General features: G+C 44.9%; 1 protein-coding gene and 1 pseudogene across 3 annotated transcripts in view; both read left to right on the plus strand.

Moving 5' to 3' along the window:
• The window catches only part of LOC147678117 (hydroperoxide isomerase ALOXE3-like), a 186462-nt gene that overhangs the window by 69442 nt on the left and 92570 nt on the right, over positions 1 to 24450 (plus strand). For all 3 annotated transcript variants that reach the window (XM_086945973.1, XM_086945974.1, XM_086945975.1), the window contains exon 6: positions 3012 to 3184. In XM_086945973.1, the coding sequence (XP_086802099.1) occupies positions 3012 to 3184 (173 nt within the window). The remainder of the gene's footprint in view (positions 1 to 3011; positions 3185 to 24450) is intronic.
• LOC147678118 (small Cajal body-specific RNA 14) lies at positions 14335 to 14463 on the plus strand (annotated as a pseudogene).

Consider the following 24450-nt stretch of genomic DNA (forward strand, 5'->3'; position numbering starts at 1 on the left):
TCTATTGAACTTTACTGAGGTCTTTGTACTTATGATTTATGTACTATTTTACTAATTGATTGGTGGACCATCTTTGTATTTCTGCTTTCTATTCTGTAAGTAAACATTTGAACTTCAGCCCATGCCTGTCAGCCTTATGTGGAATATATCACAGCATTATTTGAATGTGTACGATCTACAAGAGAGAGGCGGGTCCAGTCAGGGTCCTTGACTCTCATTGGACAGGTACATTGATGACAGATTTGTGCACTGACTGCAGGGGTCTCCAAACCGGTCCTGGAGGGCCGGATCCATGCCAGATTTTTTGGATATCCCCATTGAGATACATGTAGTAATTTTAAAAATCTGGCATGGATCCGGCCCTCCAGGACCGGTTTGGAGACCCCTGGACTAAAGTGTACCCTGCGTGACGTTACCACTGCCGCCGATGCTACCTGACTAGAGGCCCAGAATTCCAAAGATGTTTTCATCAGGAAACAAAAGCACATTAGTAGGGTTAAGGACACAAGCAGGAGAGAGAACAGATGGGAAGGTGGGGAAGGAGGATACAGCGAGAACTGCAATCTTTCTCCAGCAATCTGACATGTGGAGTGAATAGGTGCATTGGTTATTTTATGCAGTGCCTCTTCGAAATCTGGGAGCTATAAAATGCATGACTAATGCAGTAGTGATGCAGGCACCTGCACTAAAATGTGTTAGCCTATGTCCTTATGCGTGGTACTTGGCAGTACACAGGGGCCACGCATGACATGGTAACACTAAGTATCTATGCTTGAAACTTACTCTGGTGAATAGGGTGAACAGGTTTCTGTTTATTGAGCTTGCTGCTGAGTGAATAGACAAGAATTACCTGCTTTCACTTCCCGTTTTCCTGAAAAGTCCCATTACTGGGATCTCACCCAATTTACCTCTTGCAAGTGCTCCAAAGCATTGGGTGCCCTAGCGCCAGTTGCCTTATGGAAAGGCACGCCATCTTCAGCTCAGATACCACCAGTCTCTCTGCATTCACTGTTTGCTGATGCGTATTAGCTGCTGCTGTGTTGCCAGGTGGGCAACACCAAGGAAGTACAACCTACCATATGTAGCGCACAAGGGGCCTCATTTATGAAAAGTGACGCATCGCTGCGTGAAAACAGCGATGCGTCACTTTTCACTGCGCACTCCTTTGCAACACCAATGATGCGTCATATTTAATGTATGACGCATCATGTCGCAAGGACTTACAGATACGTCAGTATTTCTGACGCATCTGTAAGCGCAAAAGTGATGCATTGCTGGAGTGTGTCACAAAAGTGACTCAACTCCAGCAATGCGTCCTTTCACATGGGGAAAGCCCCATGTGAAAGGGCTTTCGTCAGTCTTACGCCTGCTGTGAGGCAGGCGCAAGATTTTGACGCAACAGCATCCTAAAAGTGACGCAGTGAAATCTCATAGATTTCACTGCGTCACTATTACGAGGCTTTTTGCGGGTATAATGTGGCGCAGGGGTTTAAAAAGTGACGCATCTACCTAGATGCGTCACTTTTTAAATATGGCGCAACAAGGCGCATTTTGTACGCCGCTGGTGCGTCACAAAAAGTGACGCACCGGCGGCGCAAAACTGACGCAAGGCCTCATAAATAAGGGCCAAGGAGTCCATGCTCAGAAATCATCCTAAAGATAGAGCATTAAAAACATTGCAATCTCACAAAAAGAAACATTTATATAAAATGCTTTAAAAGCATGCTGTTTGTTGCAGACATAACTCAAGAGAGTCATATGCTGACCGTCAAATACTCCCGATTTCATCCCAAACATCAAATTTCCATAACTTGAACCTCGTAAAACAGAAGTTGTACTTCTAAATTTGTTATTCTAATTCATGCATGTACATGCTGTTATGCATGTGTATATGCACTTACTTTCACATGCTTCACACACTTTCCTGTACTCCTCCTACAAGATGGCCATCAAGCTGCCAATGCTTAGACTCCCTTTTCTTTATGTCCTCTTAACCCCTCCCATGCTGATGACGGAACCGCTCCGTCATCAGCTACAGTTGAGCTGTGCTGATGACGGAGCGGTTCCATCATGGCCCAGCCGCCGCGCCTGCGCGGCGCTGATTTCGCGCGTGCGCGGGCGTTCTAATGAGCGGGGCGGGTCATGACGGAACCGCTCAGTCACCAGCATAGCTCAACCGCGGCTGGTGACGGAGCGGCTCCGTCACCAGCATGCGGCCGCCGCGCAGCCGCCCCGCCCCTTTAGCGCTGTGGCGGAATAGCCGCCGCAGCGAAGGGGTTAAATAAAGACCTTCTTCACACTATTTTTCCAGTCACCAATCAAATAGTACATATTCATTACTGCCAACATTTCCAAAGAGGGCAACACTGTTAAAAAAATTATTGGGGAATGTATTTTCCCCAATGAGTAATATTAAAGCAGAGTCATGTTTAGACCGAAGACAGCTAACATAAAGACATTTTTGGCTTGAAATATCAGGAGTCTCCTGCCTGAATTGGGGTTGTTGCCATGAATGCATAATTTTTGTTATTTTACCTGTGCTTGAATAAACAGTGACGTTTTCAGTCGGCCGCTGGTTAATTAGCAAACAATGCCTACTTTTTTGCCAGCTGCAGCGTAAATAGTATGAGATTTTTTACTATTTGGCCAGAGGTCAGATAAATTGCCACTTCCATGCTGAAAACAGTCCCTGGCATACATACCAACATTTTAATACTGGAAAGTGGGAGATTAGGGGAATGTATTTTCCCCATTGATTTATACTGAAGCAGAGGAGGTTTTTGGTGGGAGACTGCTAAAAAAAAGCCCACCTGAATTGTATATATTGGCATTTATGCACTGGAAAGTAATAAGCGCTAAGCCGGAAAACCACAAAAGTAGGGCTGCAGATTCTGAAGAGATAAGGGAGAAAACCCTATCTTCTTTATGCGAACAGCAGTCACAAAGGGAAAAGAGTGTTCATTTCTAGCCAGCGTAATCTTATCGCCATTTCTGCGTTCTCTTTCACGTAGAGTACGTGTCCCATCACTGGAAAGAAGATGCTTTCTTTGGGTACCAGTTCCTCAATGGCGTGGATCCAATGATGATAAAGAAGTGCAGCAAAATCCCGGACAACTTCCCAGTGACGGACAGCATGGTGGAAGATATCCTAGGAGTAAACACAAACCTTGCAACGGAGCTGCAGGTATGTACATTTGATCTTGGTGCCAAAGGCCAGCAAGCTGGTGTAGGTTTAAATAGGGATCAAATCGAGGCTCCTGAGGCTCCTTTTTTGTTTTTAGGCATGGTTTGAAAGCATGGTTTGTCTGCAAGACCTGTTGTTACCGCTTCCTAAACATATACAGAGAGTTGGCTGATTTCGCTCCACCCACCTCACACTACTGGCTGTTTGGTGTATCAGTCTACCTCCTATGGAGTGCTTGCATTGTCAGTCATACATGAAGAACTACTTTACAACTCAAAAGTACATTGAAATATAACAGATTAAATTATATGTATGCATTTCTTTGCAGTTGCAACTACTTTTTAGTTTTTTTTCACTGTAGCAAACTGCACAAGTACACCACATGCAGCAGCAGTGCAAACTTCATTAACACTCATACACAACACAAGTATTATGCTTGTTTTAGATTTTCATAAGTTACTTTTTAGTTACGGTGGAGAAGCGTGGCTCAATGGTTAGAGCGGCAGACCCTGATGCAGAGTTCTGGCCCGGGACCAGGGTTCAATTCCCGCCTCGGCGGCTCTTGGACTCAATTTCCCCGGACCTGATAATTCTCGCCTCGGTGCCTAGTCTAATCATGGGTCCCACTCTGGGCAATAGCTTGCTTAATCTTCACAACGGCCTCAGCAGCGCTGTGGATGCCTGGCTTCACCTTGGGGGTGCCCAGGAGTGGACATTTCACAGGAAAGCCAGGATGGGTTCCACAGCGGTATGAATACAGCGCTACGAGGCCTCTGGGTAGAAGTGCGCTATATAAATACACTACATTTACATTTACATCTTTCTGAGGGAGTTGCAGCCTACAGGAGTCTTTTTCATTATATTTCAGATCTCTGGGCATATATAGATAATTTAAATATGTTGCTTACTTTTCACTTAAAACATGAGCAGCATTTTGGAGCACTTAAGGTTATGAGGGGTCTATTTACAAGGGAAGTGGCGGAGCGTGGCGTTAGACACTTTGGAAATGCAGGGCTGCACCGCATTTACAACAATACGATGCAGCCCTGCTTTCCCCCCTGTGCTGGCACTAATTACAGCTGCCTGGAGCCAATGCAGGCACTATTGCACCATAGTGCAAGGCAATGGGAACGATTGTTTATGTACAGGAAGGTGTCTGTTCCTGCACATAAACAATCCTAAATGGCGATTAGTAACTTCTATGTGTGCTTCTTTGCGCAGCACACATAGAAGTTGCAACTCGTCATTTTTAAAATGTTTGTTTATGTGTAGGAAGGGACACCTTCCTGCACATAAACAATCATGCATGGCATTTTATTGTTTCTATGTGTGCTGCACAATGCAACACACATAGAAAAAGCAAAAGCGAGGAGAGATAAAGCATTTCTCCTTGTGACGCCACATTAAGTCCTAACTTTTTTGTCGTAATTTTGCACTGCCAAATATTTACGCCACCCTTGTAAATTTGGGGCAGCGTCAAAATCAATATATGTTGCAGTTGAATGCCCACCACAACTTACATTGTCCATCCCTTTCAAGCTAAGTATAGCGTGAAAGGGTGCCTTATTTACAAGGAAGTGTTAAGCATTGTTAAGTGGCTTAACATTGCCTTGTAAATAAGGTGACGCCCCTACCGCCACAGGAATGTCGATAAAAGAGACGTTCCTGTGACAATAAGGATTGTAAATATGCCCCTTCGTTTTTCTTTATGGTCAAAATACCTTTGATGTGGCATTGTAGTGCTTTACAATGGAGAAATCGAAGGCCGGGTACAAACTAAGAGGATTGAGAGGAGTCTGTTGTGGCAGAGTTATGTTCTGTGCATGAGGGTTGAGGTGTGCTCAGCTTATGTTGAAATAGATCCTCATGCTCATGTGGCAGAGGAGGTGTTAAGTATATGGAAGTGGCTATTTAATCAGAGGTCAGCCAAATAGTGCATAATCTCTGCTATATATGTATCCGTAATAACCTTTGCTATTTATCCTGCCACAGGCTAAATAGTAGAGATGATGAACAATTTGACCGAATAAATAGTATGAACGAGCTCTTTATTTAGCAGGACTTCAGGAAAAAAGGGACTCCGAGCAATGGTAGAGTGGTAGGCATTTTGTAATTGGAATACAACATGTGTGAGGCATTTGAAAGTGAGTACATACACAAATATGCAATAGTTTATACAGAGGTGAGTGCTTGAATTAAGCTTCTCTGTTTGCAGATGAAAAAACAGCACAATCAATTTTGAATAAAATAATTTGGTTATTTCAATATTCAGATAAGAAATGTAGGAATCAAACTTCTATTTCAGGAGTTTGAGGATATAGCACACACATATTTCGCACTCCAGTCTAGGAGTATTTGGCTGACGGCAAAGATTAATGAGTATGGTTGTAAATCATGGTACATAAATGCATATAGACCCAATTCAGGCAGATTTCTACCCCAAAATGTCTTTATTTTGACAGTTCCTGCCTGAAATGACCTCTGCTTTAACATAAGTCAATTGGGTGTGGGAGGGGGAATACATTCTCTGGATTTTTTTTAGTATCTCACTTTCATCTTCTAAAATAATGGCATGTATGCTGCAGTGGTTCTTTTAATGTTCATGATTCTCTTTTTGATGATTTTTTAGGTCTGGACTCTTTTTGAGCTTCTTATAGAAGGCCTTGTGCTAGCTTTAGGCTTTTTTTTTAAAGGGGAGTTATGCTTGATTAGTTTTAGACCTCTCAGCACTAGGGTGATCTTCCTCCAAACCTATTGCCTTCACCATCCCATTTTTCTGAAATCTTTTTTGCTGGCCTCAGGACTTAGTTCACTTTACTACTGCTAACCAGAGGTGAAGTGATTGTGCTCACACCCTAAAACATGGTAAAACTTGCTTACACCTAATTGACATATTTCATTAACTTATAAGTTCCTATTAAGGTGGTATACCATATACCCAGGGCGAGAAAGCAAAAGATACACAATTGATGGACGGAATACAGAACAATTCAAAACATTCAGCCCAGTCAAGAGATCTGGGTTAAATCCATCATTATTTTGCTCACCATGCCATCCCAGTTTAGACATGGACATATGCAAATCAGTCATGACCCTGTGCCTCATGGGAACAGTCCAGCCTGAACTGACAAAATAGGTCCTCCCTGGACCGGAAACAAGCATCCTAGGACTGGTTTCGGGGTTTCCCCCCTCTTCAGCCAGGATAGCTTGATTCCAGGGCCTGAAAATTAAATGATACTCATGCGCCTACAGCACATATTGTGCTGCCCACTTAAATAGCCATTTGAAACATGTCCCAGGTCTGAGTTGCAGCCTGAATGCATTTTAAACTGTCATTTGAACTTGGGAAAATAACCTCTTGCCAAGCCTTAAACTCCCCTTTTTGCACATATTTGTCCACCTTGAGGTAGGCCCTTGGCAGCCCACAAAACAGGTTGCATTGTAATGAAAAGGTTGGACATATACTTTTACGTTTTACACATCCTGGTAGTGAAAAACTCCCAAATTCATTTTTCACTACTGTGAGGCCTCCCTCTCCCAAAGGGTAACATTGGGTTATCTTAATACATTTCATAAGTGTTAATGTTTGATTGGGAACAGGTGGACAAAAATATTCGGTGTATAAGCAATTGTAATTTAAAACCCTCTTTAATGGGTAAGGTTGTATTTTAAGTTACAATTCTGAAAATGCCACTTTAAAAAATGTGCTATTTTCTTGCACTAAGTGCCTATATGACTGGGTGTAATTGGCAGTTGGTCTTTTTACATTCCTCCCAAAAAGCCACGCAGTTGAAGGATTAGGTGTGCCTGCATGGGCCCGAAGGATTGGGAGGAAGGACGAAGATACCTACTTCCCTACTTGGAATTCAATAGGCTGTAATCTGCCTACACACAATGAACTTCACTCTAGTCCATTGTGCCTTCAGCCAGGGCAGGGAGGCAGGAAATTCAAGAACTTCAAGGGGAATCTCTTGAAACTTCTCCTACTTCAAAGAAGGCACCAAGTATAAAATTATGACTGGCAGAACTAGTTTTCAGTTCACTTTCTGGACCAGCAGAAGTACTCTTAGAGGTCTGCCTGCTGGTGTGACCTGATGTGTTCTTCAGAAGATTGCTTTGTTGCACCTGCAAAGACTGCTCTGCTTCCGAAAGCCTGTCTTGAACCCTCAGAGGCCTGCCCTGCTGCTTGAGATCTGTTCAGCCTTTTTTACCAAGGACTACCAGAGTGACTCCAATTGCTGGTTGGCTGGCTTTCTGATCAGAACATCAGGGAGAGAAAAGGCTCCATCTAGCTTGAACCACAGAATCAAATTCTGACAATTCTGCCCACCCTTAATCTAGACCTAGAGTACCAGAAACAGCAGGATTAAAGTGAGAAGGAAATGGAATATCATGAAAAGGGATAACAGGGCCAGGATGACCATACCCTGGAGGTCCAGGCCACCTGGTTTGGAACAAGATGGTCAGGAAAATGAGGAACAGGGTGACCAGAAACGGGAGGACCAGAGCAAGGAGGACCATGATCAGTTGATGTAGAAACACAAAGACAACGAGCAGGAGCAGGACTATTAGGAGCAGATTATGGAAGACTATGAAGATTAGGAGCATGAGGAGTATGTCCAATGGGAATAGGGGACCAGAAAAAGCAAGGAAAATGAGGGGGGCTAGTACCAAGGATACCAGTAGTAACAGAGCCAGGAAGACAACAACCAAAGCAAAGAGGAGTAGAAGGATAACCATTAAGTGGACCATGAACAGGACCAGGAATGCCAAGTGGACCATAGGAGCAAGGCCCTGAGTACCACATGGAGCAAAAAGACCAGGATCTAGGGGTATTGGGACCAAGATGAGAAAGTTCAAGAGGACCAGAACAGCCAGCTCCAGGAAGACTCAGCGGACTGGACCGAATGGCTAGGAAAACCAGGACCAAAATAATGATGCTCAAAAGGGTCCAGACAAAGAGAACCAGAGGGCCCAATCCATTGGGTTAAATGGCAGAAGTACCATAAGGATAAGGCACAGGGCCAGGGGGGGCCAAGATGATCCAACTCAGGAAGGCAAGGGCTAAGATAGCAAGGTCAAAGAGGACCAGGATTTAAGAGGTCAGGTGGACCAAAGGGACCAGCAGGATCTGGAACTGATGTACTAGGAATTGTATGAGAATGATCAGAAGGACCACCACAAGGAGATGAGGGTCAAGAGGATCAGGACGAAAGGGTGACTGGAAAGACCAGGAGGTCCAGGATGACCTGAACCAAGAGTATTAGGCATACAAAGACCCAAGCAAGAAGGACCAGAAACAAAAGGATCTTGTCTAGTGGTCACATAACCAGGAAGAGAACATGGACTGTGAGGACCAGGAATAAGAACACCAGCCGCTGCTGCCCATCTATCTGTGACTGTGCCTCATTCCCAGCTTTGGGGCTGGTGGTTCCGTCCTGCTGTCAGGTAACCTCTGCCTGGTGACATTAAGATTTAATCTTCTTTGGGTCTGACACAGTTTATTTGCTTCCTTTGGTTTTGGTTTGATTTGCATTCACACAGTTTCATTTGCTTCCTTTGGTTTTGGCTTCTTTCACTTTTCAAACAGTTTAATTGCTTTCGCTTGTTTTGGTTTGTCTTTGGTCAATCTCTGTCTTCATCGTCCCTCTCTCACTCCCACCAGTACAAGCTCCCGCCCACCTGCCTTGTCCCTCCCACCTGTCAACTTCATAAGGACCGTCATGCAGGCCCTTATCACCTGCAGACTAGACTATGGGAACACACTCTATGTAGGAATCACTGCACACCTCTTGAAAAGATTCCAGACAATCCAGAACTCAGTGGCAAGACTCCTACTCAACCTCACCAGAAGGACCTACATCAGACCTCACCTCAAGAAACTACACTGGGTCCTGATTCAGAAGAGATGCCAGTTCAAGATGCTGGCCTATGCCTACAAGGTCCTGTACAACAAAATACCAGCATACATCAATAAGCGCCTGACCTAACAACTGACCAGACACCTTCGATAGGCCTCCCTTGCAGACACCCCACGGATCTTTCAAGCCAACAGAGGAGGATGCTCCTTCTCGCACCTGGCAGCCAAGGCTTGCAACAGCCTCCTCCTGCACCTAAGGATCGCTCTGTCGCTCCAGCAATTCAGAAGGGAACTAAGGACCTAGATGTGTGATTGATCAGACCTCCGCTCAGCAGCCTAGTACTCCAGCGTATCAAGGCCCTCACCGGTGATTTACTGCACTTTATAAATATCTGATTGATTGATTGATTGAATGAGAGTGAGGAAGAATGTGAGAACAGGATCTGAAGAATAATTAGTGAATGGCCAGGCCACCAGCGGCAGCAGAGCAAGAGCTAAGATGGCCAGAGCAAAGAAGATAAGTGGAACCACAAACAAGGGGAAAGCGAATCTCAAGTCAGAGAAGCCCAGGCTTAGCAGGACCTAGCATTCCAAGATTAGTAGGACCATTACAAGAAGGATAAGGAGGTCCAGGACAAGGAGTGCATGGATTTCAGGAGCCAGATGACCAAGCTGGGTGGCTAAGAACAGTATGATCTGACAGAGGATCAAGACTAAGGGCCTGATTTAGATTTCAGCAGAGGGGTTACTCCTTCTCAAATGGTAGGAGTATCACGTCCGCCAAAACCAAAAACCCATAGGATAATATTGGTTTTCTATTTAGGCAGATGGGATATCCGTCCCCTTTGTGACGGAGTAACCCGCTCGACAAAATCTAAATCAGGCCCGAAGTGGACAAGTTAGTACAGAATCAGAATGGGAAGGAACTGGGAAGCCAGGGCCAAGATTATCATAACAGGGAAGACCAAGAGAACTAGTCAGGGCAGGTTCAAGTAAACTTTGAGCAATAGGTCCAGGGACTAGATTGGGGAGATTCGGTGAGCTAAAAGGATCGCAATAGACAGGAATAGGGCTAGGAGGACCAGATGGATCTCCATCAAGGGGACCAGAACCTGAAGAGCCAAGTAGAGAAGGAGGACCAGGAACTGAGGTATCAGGACCAAGCGGCTAAGGCTCAAGGGCACCAGGAAAACCAGAGCCACAAGGGCCAGTTAGACCAGACCAAGACCAAAATTAAAAGGTCCAGCCCAAGAAAATCAAATAAGGACAACTAGGACACATCAACGCAGTACCCGGTGGATCACAAAGATAGGGACCAGGGCAAGGCAAATCAGAATGACCCAAACCAAGAAGTCTAGGAGGGCCAAATCTAGACAAACCAGGCCAACAGTGTTAGGTGGAGAATGACACAGCTGACCAGTAGGATCAGGGTGAAGATCAGTAATACCAGGTTCAGAAAGCCCAGGAATAACTAATGCAAGTGAAGGAGCAGAACCAGGAAGACAAGGGTCAAGAAGAAGAAGAGTCAAGAGTGCTAGATTCAGGAAACCAGTTTCAATGAATCTGAATTAGTTGGACCATGGCCAGGATAAGAATCAGGAGGACCAAAACAACCCAGAAAAGGAGGATTGGAACAGGACCAGGAGGACGGCCAACCCCAGACAGTTCAGGAGGACCTAGAGAAGGAAGAAGACTGGGATAAAAGGATACCTCTGTAATTATACGGCACATGTCAATCAATGTATTGGTATATCCCTTTTGTAAACCATTCTTGTTTATGCTTCTTATTCTGTCACCCCCAGAAACTTCCACCTTTTTCACCCACATAGAGAACTGGTATTTGCCTGAAAATAAAAGTTTTCAAACGGAATAAAAAGCATGGACTGTTACACTCTCACTGCTGAGTGATAGCAGATGCTGTCCAATGCTGGCAGTAGTCTGATGGCAGATCCAATGGCAGGGGGACTGAAACTTGGCAGAGGAATCTAAAGGTGGATGTGTTAAACAGATGTGTGGTCGGCGAAGAATGTCAGGAAAGGTTTCAGAAACACAGATGGCTGAAGTCAGCAAAATAGGTTAACAGCTATCAAAGGGAATGGGGGGTCAAAGGGTGATGGCAATCTGCAAAGGAGAGCTCCGGATCATTGATGAGCAGAAGAGGAGGTGAGGGTGGCTCCAGATAGATCACCACAGATGGCCCAAAGAGGGATTCTGAGTAACAAAAGGCTCTGATTGTCAGCTGTGATAGCGCTAGCAAGCAAGGCCAGCAATGATAGCACCAGACTAGTGGTGTATGAAATTCTAAGGGCTAGATGAAGGGTATGTGGCAGACGTGTTTGGAAAGCCATCAAAGAGGCAATAAGTGTCAAGACCGGTAGAATAGTCTGTGTGACTCCCAGACCTTTGAGTTGACATTCTATGTGCGTGTATGTGTGGGGAATTTGTATCAAGTGTGCTTTAGTAAGACTGTGTCTAATGAAAGTCTAAGTGCATGGACCAGTGGGATGGGTTTGAATGGTGGTTTGTAGAGTAGAACCAGCTTCCATAGACAGTGAAAGTGTATTGACTGCATCCCTCTAACTGGAGAGCGGAGATACAGGCAATGAAGTGGGGAAGAATACATAAAAGGCAACCCACAGACAATCTGTGAAGACCTTGTAATCAAAGGGCTACTGATTAGTTTTTCCTGAGTGATGACACAGGGTAGATGTTAGGAGTGAGGGTAGGTCACAGGTTTCTCTAAATAAAGGTGACACTGTGTCTAAGCAGGGTTGACCTTTTGTTGCGACTGATGACTGCTCAGGAAGTCTGAAGACTGGCAAGTGCTTGTCTCACGCTTCGTTGTGTCCTTGTTTCGGATACTCCTGCTTTGAACCAAAACTATTGCTAATGCTGTGAGTCATCACCTAGCACAAAGGCTATAATTGTGATAAAGGTTATAATTAGAATATCGCTGACTTTCCTTTCTTCCGTGTATTTCATGCCAATATAACTTTCTCTGATTTACTGGGAATACTCATTCATATTCCAATGGCATTCAGAACAATTAAATATAGTCCAATTATTTTGCTTGGGCTCTTTGATTAAATAATTCCTATGGTGGCCTGATAGGGGTCATAAGAGGATGGATTTTACATGGTCTACCCTATTTAGGGTTGCACTTGGCTGTTAAGGACATTAGTTCTTTGTTTTGCAATAACAAACTCCCGGTTTGGTCGGTTGTTTTTGAAAAACAAAAAAAGTTTGTGCAGTTTGTGAGGTGGCTGGCCAGGAATCATGTCTAACGGTATTGTCAGGAAAACTTTTCCTGAATAGACAGGACCCACCATGACCTGTCAATGTAGAAAGTTGTCCATAGGGCTGATGAATAATTCAAAGTTTGGTGGGTGTAGTTCTGTCAGGATGGCAGAGGTATTGTCCTACTCCATCCTGATGATGTTAACTCCATCCTACAACCTCTAAGCCAGGCCCACAGTGTATTTTTCCTTCTGTGAAGATACTGTCATGAAGCCTCTCAATTGAATTATGTGGGGGACTTCATAAGAAGCTCTGTGCAATTGCTTTTATTTTGGTATGATCACCCTGCCTATTAGATTGCACTATGTCTCTGGGATACAACATTTCCAGTTATGGCCTTAGTTTTTACAAACCATTGTTTTCATGTTTTTAGTGTGATTTGTTTAAAAAAAGTTATATTAATCCATCACCCTAACAAAGTACCTGCCTGCCAAATTTAGAAATGACCACCAGCCCAGCAGCCATTTCTACCATTCACAGAAACCTCAGTCGAGGCATGTACTTGTGAATGTATTAGAGCATTGTCCTGATGATGATCCCTGCATTTATTGTGATCTAAACGTCGTCGACTTCTCACACATTGATGCAACTGTATAAATGTAATAATATGTACTGAGTTGTGCCAGTAGATACATTGGCGGCCAGATTGTTATATGCTGTTCGGCCACTACTTTTTGTTTGCATGAATCCTTTTGTACCATTATGCTCCCTCTTGTATGTGTTTCTTTTATTGGTTGCATTAAATAATCCTGTCCATTAGGACACAAAAAGTAGATATTGTTGTATTTCTACTCTCACATACTGTGATTACATAACCTTCTTGTTAGGGACCAGTGTTGCTTATAACCGTTCATACGCAAGATCCCCGACCACTTTTTGGCAGGAAGGATATTCCGCCGCCTTTGCACATGAGTATGCTTACTGCCAATATATACATCTGGCCCACAGCCTGTTTTTCCTTTACTCCTGCAGTAGGATTTTCACCCCAAATTACTCATTATGCGAGCAGGAATAAATGTATAATTTTTGGTAATTTTGCCTCCCAAGAGTAACATAAATTACTGAAATTACTCTGATTATTCCAGAGGAATTACAATTTTGCACGAGCCTACCTATAAGTTAGTACTTGCTTCTAAGCCAGTTTTAGCACTAAGGTCCTCATTTCACAAAATTAGTTTGTGGCCACAGAAGTGAGTATCAATATGCACAAAACCCCTTTTAGTCTTTCGTGAGTTGGAAAATTCTTTCTACTTGTAAAAGGACCTTTGTGATCATTTCTGAAATGCAAATAAGAGGGGTCAGGAATGGGATGTCCCCCTCCACTTTACTGTTTAGAAAGAAATGTATTGATGGTTTATGACTGCAATTGCTTTCACAAACCATGGGGTGGTGATTAATTTGCACAGGAGAAGGTGTCTCCTTAGGTGCTCCCTTCGGGAATCATGTTGGCAACCTCAGGTGAAAGATGTTTTTCCAAAACTGAAAAAGCTGTTTTTTTTAAGCAACACTGGTTCCTTTAAGGAACACGGGCTGCTTTAAAAAAGAAAATAGTTTTTAGGTCTCCTGGCGTTTAACAGCGCGTCAGCGCTGTGTCCGCCAGGAGAACTTTTGTTGCTGACTATGCTTCCCAGGAGACAGCACCGGCCGCGCGCAAAGGCGATCGGCGTAGGCCACGCGCGCGCGAACACGCTCAGCTGCCGTCTCCTGGGAAGCTCCAACACCCTACATGCATGCGCATACGCAGAGACACACACACACACACGAGCGCCCATGCACGCATGCACCCCCACATAAAGAGAACTCACCCCTGCTGTCGCATACACACACACACACACACGTGCACCAAGCGCCCCCGCCCCCCCCCGCCGCCGCCACTTACCGCTACTCCGGTCTTCAGCTGCCACCGCGGGGCTCTCTCTAGGGCATGGGCTTCTCTCCGTGGGCGCGGCTTCTCTCCGTGGGCGGTTCGATCCCCGGCCGCTCCTCCTCACACGTGGGTGTCCTCCCTGACGGTTGCATGCGTCAGTAATACCATGTGACCCCAAGGCAGCCACGTACAGCAACGAGAGGGGGCCCACTGCCGACAGGACCCCCAGGTGCCTGTGCTACGGCTCCCTACAGCATTTTAAAGGCGGCGCGAGGACGCCGCGCGAACCTGCACCGAGATATGGAGATACTGAGACAGGAAACAAACCAAACGTTTCCACCGAAATTTGTACAGACTGGAGCAGTGCGTAGGTTTCAGTGCACGCGCGTGTGTGTAAATAAGTGCGAAGTGGGGATGGGCAGGCCATTTTACAAGCATGCAAAACACACTTTGACGTAAAGGCTCTAGGTTCTGTAATAACTACCTTCAAGGTTGAAGCAGATGGTTATGAAGCCGGGCTACGGGGTTCGAGTCCTGGCAACGGCTCAAACACCCTGTGTTTCCGTGGGGAATACTTTGGGCTGGCATACGCGCGCAGGAGATAAATTAGTGGAACGGGGGTTAAATGGTTTCCGGTTACCCTGTGTGTAAACGAAGAAAGGAAATACGTGCACAAATACGTGCCATGGCTTATTATCTCCCCTGCGCAAGCCGACCCCTGGTTTTGCTACTAAAAGTTGGTTCTTAGTTATAAGCTGAAGGAATTTGCTGGGGGGAAACAGTTTAATGTGAAAAGGGTGTGGCGCAGCGGCTAGGGTGGCTGGTTCTGAATGCTGGTTGAACGGATCGATCAACGGCAGCAGGTTACCGCAGCACCATGTGACATTTGCCAATAGCGCACTTAATGTAACGTTGTTGTAAAAGTGAGTACACACGTTCTCAATCTTGGGGTAATTGTACCAGTTGAAAAAAACACAAATTACGGCAAATGTTTTCCCCAAGGCAAACGTACGACACAGTATGCCTGCAGCACTCCCAGTGCAGTAAATTGAGACAATAGAGAGCTTCAGGGTAGTGGTCACGGAAATTCTATGCGCAGGAGTACAGTCGTAAGTCCGTAGGTAGTCACTAACATATTACGGCGAATTCCAGGCGTATTGTATGTGTATCTTGCCTACACCAGAGGGTGTGCGTGTAGAGGGTGGGCCATTAAATAAGAAAGCTATTTACAAATACGGGAAAGCTGGACTGTAAAAATTGCTTTCTCACGTATGTTAATTCCGTACACATCGTCAAATACATTGTCATGCTTAGGTTACACAGAACGTGCATGCTTTTCTGCCCCCCTTCCCTCGTTGTGCCTGCTAGTCCCTGCTTCTGACCCGGTTGCTGTGTTAGGTGGGGCTAGGGGGAGGGTGGTGGGAGGAGTCCGCTGGTGGGCAGGTGTGTGTGAGGGTGCGGTAGAAGCACTGCGGGAGAGAAACTATGGTCTGGAGAGCACACACCAACCACGGGGCAAGAACTTGGAGCAAGAAGAAACCACAGTGACGCCCACCCTCAGCACCACTGCTCTCACCCCAGCACCCGCGCATTTCCAATTGCTGTTTCCCAAGTTTAACCTGCGCGTTTGCCAAAAGAGCTCTATTCTGAGCCCCGCGTCCATCTGCTCCACCCCCTCTTGTGCCCTCAGCTCTGACCGGTGCCCGGGTCCGACATAGCGGCTCTTACCCCTTGGTCATCAACTCTTGCCCCGTACCGCCCTCTGACCTCAAGCAGGGCAATCGTCCCTTGCCACTTTACAAAAATGTCAGAAATACAAATACAACTGGATATCATTTATTTACCTTATTGGCTGGGTAACCTGGCTCATAGTTGACTCTTCATTATTCTAGTTTTAGAGAGGTTACTGCCAGTGCCTTTGAAGATATATTTCTACATGACCAACAGGATGTATCAATACATCTAAGTCCCGTAAATACAACACAAATTACAATAGAAATGCTATAGGTGTCACATTTGCAAAAGTTAAAAAATATTGGCATTGTCATACACAATGTCAATAACTCAAACTTTAATGCTCCGAGATCTATTGCACTGCAAATGCTTGTTTTTGTACTCGTGCGTGGTGAGGTGCCCTCGGGGGAGGAGGAGGCCGTTGTTTTGGGTTTGCGGACAGTCGCAGAATCGAAAGCAGACTTTCAGTGAGTGTTTTTTTTCATTTATTTTTTAAATCGATTGTTATGACTATGCTTTTGTCCCTGCCTGTTCAGCTTCATTACAATAGCGATTGCGAAAGCTATCAATTTCAGTGCTGCTTTTTCTTGCAGCATTTACCATCTTTATACAACAATTCAGAGTTTGATAACAAATTAATGTAACACATTGTAATATACAATGCCAATAGCTCAAACTTTAAAGCTGGGAGACCTATTGCATTGTAAATGCTTGTTTATTTTAGAATGGAGTAGTAGGGATGGTTGATGTGCTATGCCGTGCAGGCCACCATCCCTGTGATTAAAGCCAGTAACAGAGGGTCAAAAATTGGCACCTGCCTAAAGGATATTAATCAGGCAGGTATTTCTGGACCCCCAGTGATTACGTATTTTGTGAACCAAACTAATACTTCATATGCCAGTTTGTAAAATACTATTCCATTCACAAAAAGTATGTGTGCATTTTGCGACCACATTTTGTGAATGAAATGATAATACGGGAAACATCCTAAACAACGAAGATTTAATTACGACTTACCTGAACAACGAAGTCCAAACAACAACAAATCCTGATCAACGAAGTCCAGAACAACGGAGTCCTAAACCACGACTCTTCCTGGACTGCAATGTAAAACTATGCGTGGCATCTTTCCGCCCCCATTCTCTGGCCGTGCGTTGAACGTCACTCTTCTTGCCCCTAAGGCCTTACATTAATCGCCGGCCTCCGGACTTCTGCTGAGGCACGTCACCCCTTGAGGAAACTTAGAACTGGCAGGGGTGGGGGAAGGAGCGGGGCGTAGATTTCCCATGCGCCCGATTTTGACTCGGAAGGCGGACAATGTTGAGGCTGGGATGGAAAAGTGGGGAGGGAATAGCAGCTGTTTCAGTCTGGTCCAAGGGTTGCTAATCACCATCTGCCCCCTCCCTACCACCGCCCCCCTTCCCCACCATTGCTTGACCACTTTTCAATGAGTGCTTGAATGAGAGACAGCCATTACCACTTTGTTTACATTTTATATGAGTGTCAGGGGCGGGTAGTCAAAACAGGATAACATTGACCAAAGCAAAGCTCACCCTCAGAGCTCCGAAGGTCCACGGGGCCATGCGTGTGTACTTCTTCGAGAGCAGGTTTTAGATCGGGCTTGGTAGTGCATCTGTCTGGTAACCTACTATTAACTCACAGGTGCACTTTAAAAACCAATTGTTTTAGTTTTCGACTCTGGTTATATATTTTAATATGCTTGCATGGTCTCAAAATGGAAGCAAGACCTACTGGCTTTGCCATTGCCGTTTTCTTTGATTCTGCGACTCACTGGCCTGACTTTATAACAGCACGCAAATTAATGCAAAGAACAAGCATTTGCAATGCAATAGGTCTCGCATTAGGAAAGATTGAGCTATTTCAATTGTAAATGACAATTTTTTTTTATTTATGTGTTGTTTTAGAAAATAGCGAAATTAATATTTTTGTCATTTACAATGGCAATAGTTTAAATGTCCGCAAATGTGACACATATTGCATTTGTAATGCAATATGTGTTGTATTTACGTAACTTAGATGTATTGATATCACAAATAAAAATGACTTAATTTTTTTAAATAAGTAATACTTACATAAAAGTTATTGTAATCTATAATAGCAATAGGTTTTGTAAACGAAAATGTAAGAACAACAGTGAAACATTAACACCTTTTTTGGGACATTTGTAATAAAGCTTGAAGCATTCAGAGAACATATTTGAACTAGTTGTTGTTGAATGGTTGCACAAATTGCTGCTGTGATGGTGTTAAGTGATGTGGTGGCGATGAGTGATGCTGTGGCATTTAGTGATGCTGTGGTGGCGCATAGTGATGTTGTAGTGCCTCTGAGTGATGTTGTGGTGATGTGATAGAGTGAGTGCGATTGATAGATAGAGTGAGGGTGATAGATAGATAGAGTGAGGCGATAGATAGATAGAGTGAGGGCGATAGATAGAGTGAGGGCGATAGATAGAGTGATGGTGATAGATAGATAGAGTTAGGGCGATAGATAGATAAAGTGTATTATGTTGCATAGAGTAGAGTATGAGGTGTGTAATTACATGGCACTGAGCGGTATTATTTGGAGTGCATTTAAGTTACATTGAGAAGAGTGTAATTATGTGGCCTGTTATTATGTGGCATGGAGTGGTAATATGGGGAGTGTATCTTGTATGCAGTAGAGTGTAATTTTGTGGTGTATAATTATGTGGCACTGAGTGGTATTTTTTGGAGTGTATGTTGCATTGAGTGCAGTGTACTTATGTAGCACGTATGTAATTATGGTGCGTGTAATTATGTGGCACTGAGTAGTATTATGAGGAGTGTATGTTGTATTTAGTAGAGTGTCATTGTGTGGTGTGTAAGCGCTTGGGAGCGCTTTATTCGTATTCTAAGCGCCTGGGAGCGCTTTATTTGCTATTCTAGCGCCTGGGAGCGCTTTTCTTTCACCAATAGCGCCTGGAAGCGCTGCATTGTCGCTAAGCGCTTGGGAGCGCTCCATGTGCCTTGGCCGGTGCCCACCCGGCATTTGTCACCCCGTGTGGTGGCTGAGCGGCGCGGGTGCCATCCCGCTCATTGTCGTCTTCAGTTGCCACTGTTTGCCCTGGTTACGAATTCACTTGAGAGAGCCTACCCCTCGGTGAGTTCAACCCCCGCCTACAATGCCCAGCCGGGCCGCCGCGCTGCCCGCGACGACCCGGAAGTGGTTGGCCGGCCGGCCAATTGCATCGCGGCCCGGCCAGAAGTCCCGCCTCCTCGAGCACCCGAGAAAGGAGAGGAAAAGTCCTCCCGCGGCCCGGGGCTCCCGTGAGCTGTGGAGAGCCCCGGAGCCGCCTGCGCAGAAGATTAGCCTTTTGTCCCGCGGCCCCGGAGAAGAGCTGCAGAGCCGAGGAGTCACACCGGGAGCAAAGAGAAGTGCTGCGGAAAGAGCCCCGCAGAGCAGGAGCTCTCGTGTAGCCCCCGCCAGCAGAGCCCGGTGAGTGTTGTCAGGTGGGAGGGGAGAGCTCCGGACCTTGCCACAGTGCCACCGAGCGGCCCCACCTGGTCAGCAGGTCCGTTCCAACGAGACCCCCATGAAAACGCTGTATTGCCCTTGCAGGCCGGTCCTGGCCTGCAAGGCATTATGGGCTGCGCCGCATATTAAATGAGCGGCTCTCCCGCTGCTCCGGGGAGAGCCGAGCTGGCGCTTTGCCGCTTCCTGGGCCCTAGGTGGGGGGTCCAGTCCTACCCGGACCCTGGTGATTGACTGAATATAGAGACACGCCGCACGTTCTTTTTATTTGCATTACAAACTCATAGCTTTTCGTCAGCCCGTTTTATTCAAGGCTTCTCACTAATTTCCAGACGCGTTGACGCCAGCCCCTTTGAACAAAAAAAAAAAAGTGAAACTGACTATGTAGCGCGCGCCCGACACTGCACGTTCCACATGAATGAAACTGCAACTAATTCAAGGCTTCTTACTAACTTCAAGACGCGTTGACGCCAGCCCCTTTGAAGAAACAAAAAAAACGAAACTGACGATGTAGTGCGCGCACCGCCATGCATGTTACAAGCAGCCAAGGCGCCAAAGCGCGCCCACGAGGTCAAATCTCCGGCAGGAGAAGCGCGTGTCAGTCTGCTGTCCACATTCCCCCAAGAGTGATAACATACGTTGTCGAGCCCTAGACAGCAAAAGCTTCGCTTTTGCTTTCATCTAGGCTCGACCTAAAAAACTGGATTGGACATGTGGTCTGAGGACTTGTTGCCTACTGTCTCGCTGACTCTGAGGAGCAGGGGGATGCAGCCAGCCTTCATCCTGTTTTGTAGCATGCCCCCCACCCCCAACTAGACACTTGACTGGAGTTATCTAGCTGGCAGGCTCTGAGGAATGTGTGGAAGCAGCCAGCTTTTATCCTGCTGGTAGCACGTGGAGGGAACAGCGTCTTTGGGAATGCTCTGGCATTGTCAGGTAGGCACTATCACCAGGAAGGCAGGCACTGAGGAGAGCGGGGAAGCAGACAGCCTTCATCCTGCCAACATGGTAATACGTTGGGGGCACCAAAAACCACGAGTCTCTCTCCTCCTCCCCCTCAACGTTGTTAGGTAGGTCATTTACATTTTACATTGTTTGAATTGATTTAATTTTTATTTATTTTATTCTTTTGATAAATACAAACATCTGTCAACATGTTGTTAACAAATAATTGTATTAATAATATGTTATGGAATTATTATCAAAAATAAGTACAAATATTGTTATTCAATATTGTTTAATTTTTCTATAGATTTTTCTTTTATAGCATATTATCATTTTCCACACTTTTCAATAATTTGCAGTTCGTCCGATTTAAAAAAAATATGACTACATATTAAAATACATGTTGATTTAAAGTATAAATTAAATGGGTAATAATATTTTGTGGAAGTATTGTTATTACAATAGTACCATCTAATGGCCAGTCTTGAGGTGTTTTTTTCGTTGTTTACGAACTCATTAAAAACTTAGGCCCAGTAGGTAATAGCAAATTACCGAATGGTAAATACCGAATTTTACCGATTCGGTATTTACTATTCGGTAATAGCTATGTAGGTAAAATATTCGGTAAAAATACCGAATCGGTAAGATTCGGTAATTACCGATTCTGTAATTACCGAATCTGTATTTGCCATTGATTCCTATGGGCCTTGAAGCCCATAGGATTCCATAGCAAATACCGATTCGGTAATTACTGAATCGGTAAATTTACCAATTTTACAAGGGGGACAGGGTGTCACTTTGACACCCTGTTTCACCCCTGTTTCTGGCTTGTGTGCAATGTGACACACGTACATGCCCTTAGGGCATGTCTGTGTGCCACATGGCACAGGTGTACATGCACAGATGTGCATGTACACTGGAATTCGTTATTTACCATGGAATAGTATTCCATGGTAAATAACGATTCGGTAAGGGCCTGTGGCACTGATTACAGTGCCACCTACATATTGATTTACAGAATCGGTATATTTACCGATTCGGTATTTTACCGATTCTGTAAATTTACCGAATCGGTAAATATACTGATTCTGTAAATATGAGGCCCCCTACATGTCAAATCCCAAATACCGGCCGGTAACGGCCGAAATCGGCCGTTACCGACCGGTATTTGGCAAACTACATCTGGCCCTTAGTTGTTTGGCTTTGCTCCTTGTTTAGCATTCATGGTTTAGGAATTTGTGGTTGAGGCAGTAGTTGTTAAATCATCAACCGGCATAATAAGGAATAATCCCACAAAATGTAAGCTGTTTAGACACCAGCAGGAAAATAGTGAAGTTCCTCTGCTATTTGCATGGATACTGGCCAAATTGCTCCCACTGTCTTCTATTCTATGTAGCAAATTACCACGTGAATAATGAGATTGGCACAAGAATGGCATCCAAGGACCTGCTGTCTGCTGCAAAAATAAAACACAAGCTGTAAGCCTGGCACTCTACTATTCGGAAGCACACAAACTCACCTGCAGAGTGTATCAAAGTACATTGCTCAGCCCCACCCTCTTCAATGCACACATGATTCCTCGTCAATGTTATCCATGCACACAACATCAACATCCTCTACGACACCAAAGATACAAAATTCATACTCTCCCTCTCCGACAAAACCTCCAAGTTCAAGAAACAAGTTTACAGCCTGCATTACTTGAATCGTTAACTGGATGAAAGCCAACTGTCTCAAGCTGAACACTGACAAGACAGAAGTAAAGATATTCAACAAGGAGACCTCACCAATGGACTCCAACTAGTGGCCAGCCAAACTTAGACCCACAGTCAGAAGCCACACCAGGAAACTCAGAATAATCATCAACAGCAAACTGGAGATTGGTGCACCTTCACTGCATTCTGCTTTCACACCTTGAAGATGCAGCTCCCAAGCACCACTAGATTGTCTCTTTCACCCAAGTCACCAGCAAATTGACTATGGGAGCCTGGAGAGAGCACCTTTCATGGCTAGGAATGCATGGGCACATAGAACTGGCATAGATACATGGCTGATAATATTTTTGAAATGGAGGACTTGGGCACTAGATACAAGCAGATGCAACCTGTCACATCTTGGGATAAATGATTTAAGGATGCAGAGCTATAATTTATAGGGCTGTGTGAGTGGAACTCACATTTGCTTTCAGTCTGTCATCTGTGGGCTGGTATGGCTTGTAAGGTTATGATACGGAACAAGTTTCCTTGAGTGCTGAGTTGTTCAGGGGACTGTCAGAGGAACTGAGTGTACTGTTTCTAGGAATGAATTGTTCATAATATTGGCACAAGGGTGCATCCTCACCTCTGAGGTTGACTTATTCAGAATTCAGTGGACAGACAGTGGGCTCCAGAGTGCAGTCTCTAGTATTCTGGTGGCTCAAGTCTTGGAATAGTGGTACGGAGCATGAATCCTTTTGATTGATAAGGGCTAATCGATCGACACATGGACCACTGCAATTGTATTTACCCTGGAAAGGATTGCATACTTGAATTTTGTCCACATCAGCTTATTGCTCAATGGCTCAGCGGCTTGGCAGTGAATTCACCCCTGTGTCTGAATGTATTCTATAGCAGAATAAATGCACAGATTAGATAGTGATAAAAGACCTGTAAACTGTGACTTCTTGCCTCAGGGCTTGTCACAGAAAGCTGAGCCTTTCACAACTGTAGCTGGATGAGTTCATGGGACAAGCACAGGGATACACAGTATGGCCCCGTGGCTGAACGGCAATGGATACATGGTACAGGGAGACAGAGCCAGTTCCTCGAGTGTTGTTTAACTGAGAGGAATAGAATATTAATATATAAACTATCACATCATGCACTTGAAATTTTAAGGATTGGCACAGAGATGCAAGGCCAATGACATTTAAGAGCTTGTTTGGATCAGGAAATTGGCAGGACAGAGTACCACTCCTGATAGCACTTGATGGGCTCAGCAGTGTGCATAGGAAAAAGAGTCTGCCCCCGCCCCCCCTTACGCCTACACAGAGGCTTGACACAGGGCTACAGTCATTATATGAAGTAACAGAGTTTCTAGAAGGTTGATAATTGCATGTTTCATTTTGTTGTCTTTTCAAAAGAACACTGTGTAACAGAACAAAACTAGCTGGATGAACATTATGTAACTCTTTCAAATTTTGTTTTTTCCCCGGAGTTTCATATAGCGCGAACTTGACCCTAAGGTATCGGGTATCAGAGCGTTTTACATGGGCACCAGTTGCGTTACACAAGGACACATTCATTTTTGTTAGGCACGGGGAGATTAAGTGATTTGCCCAGAATCACAGGATGTTGAGTGTCATTGCCAAGACTCAAAATCGGTTCCCCAGATTTGAGATTGACTGCCCTAGCCTGTTCGGCCACATTCTCTCCCCAATAGTGTTGGTGAACTATGTTGTGTATTATTGTGTTGTGTTATGTGAATTTGTAAATTTCTCCATCATGCGTAAGGGTATCCTGGTGCTGAGCAGGCTTGTGTGCCTAGCCCTGCCTATAGTAGACTGGTTAATTGAAAAGTTTGGTTTTAAACTGCTTGTGGAATTCAAAAAGAGAGGAGTGTGAGGCCATTCCATGCTTTAGGAGGGATGTAAGAGAATGCCTGCCCTCCTGATCTGGTTCTGTGTATGCATGAGATATGTCCTGCAGACATCACATTTAGTATTAACGACCAAGTTGCAAAGGCATGCACTTGTTGCACTGTGATAGTTACTACTGCTCACCTAGGTTATGTCGGAGTGATTCAGGCTCCATTTCCAAGACTAGATCTGATTAAACGGAGACAAAATAGTGACATTAGTTAGGTATATTTGAGTTTTAGTACTAGCACTTAGAGTGACAAAAGCACTAGGCCTTACAAAGTAGGACTAGGGCACTAATAGTTGCATAGCAAAGCTGGCACAGCATGATTGGTGCAGATTATGCAACAGTGCGCTAATAAAAGCCTGGAGTACTGATACAAAAGCCTACTGGACTGAAAGACGTACATTAGTGATTCTGGCGTTGATATTGAAAG

The sequence above is a fragment of the Lissotriton vulgaris genome, chromosome 12 (genome assembly GCF_964263255.1).
Source record: "Lissotriton vulgaris chromosome 12, aLisVul1.2, whole genome shotgun sequence".
Taxonomy (NCBI): domain Eukaryota; kingdom Metazoa; phylum Chordata; class Amphibia; order Caudata; family Salamandridae; genus Lissotriton; species Lissotriton vulgaris.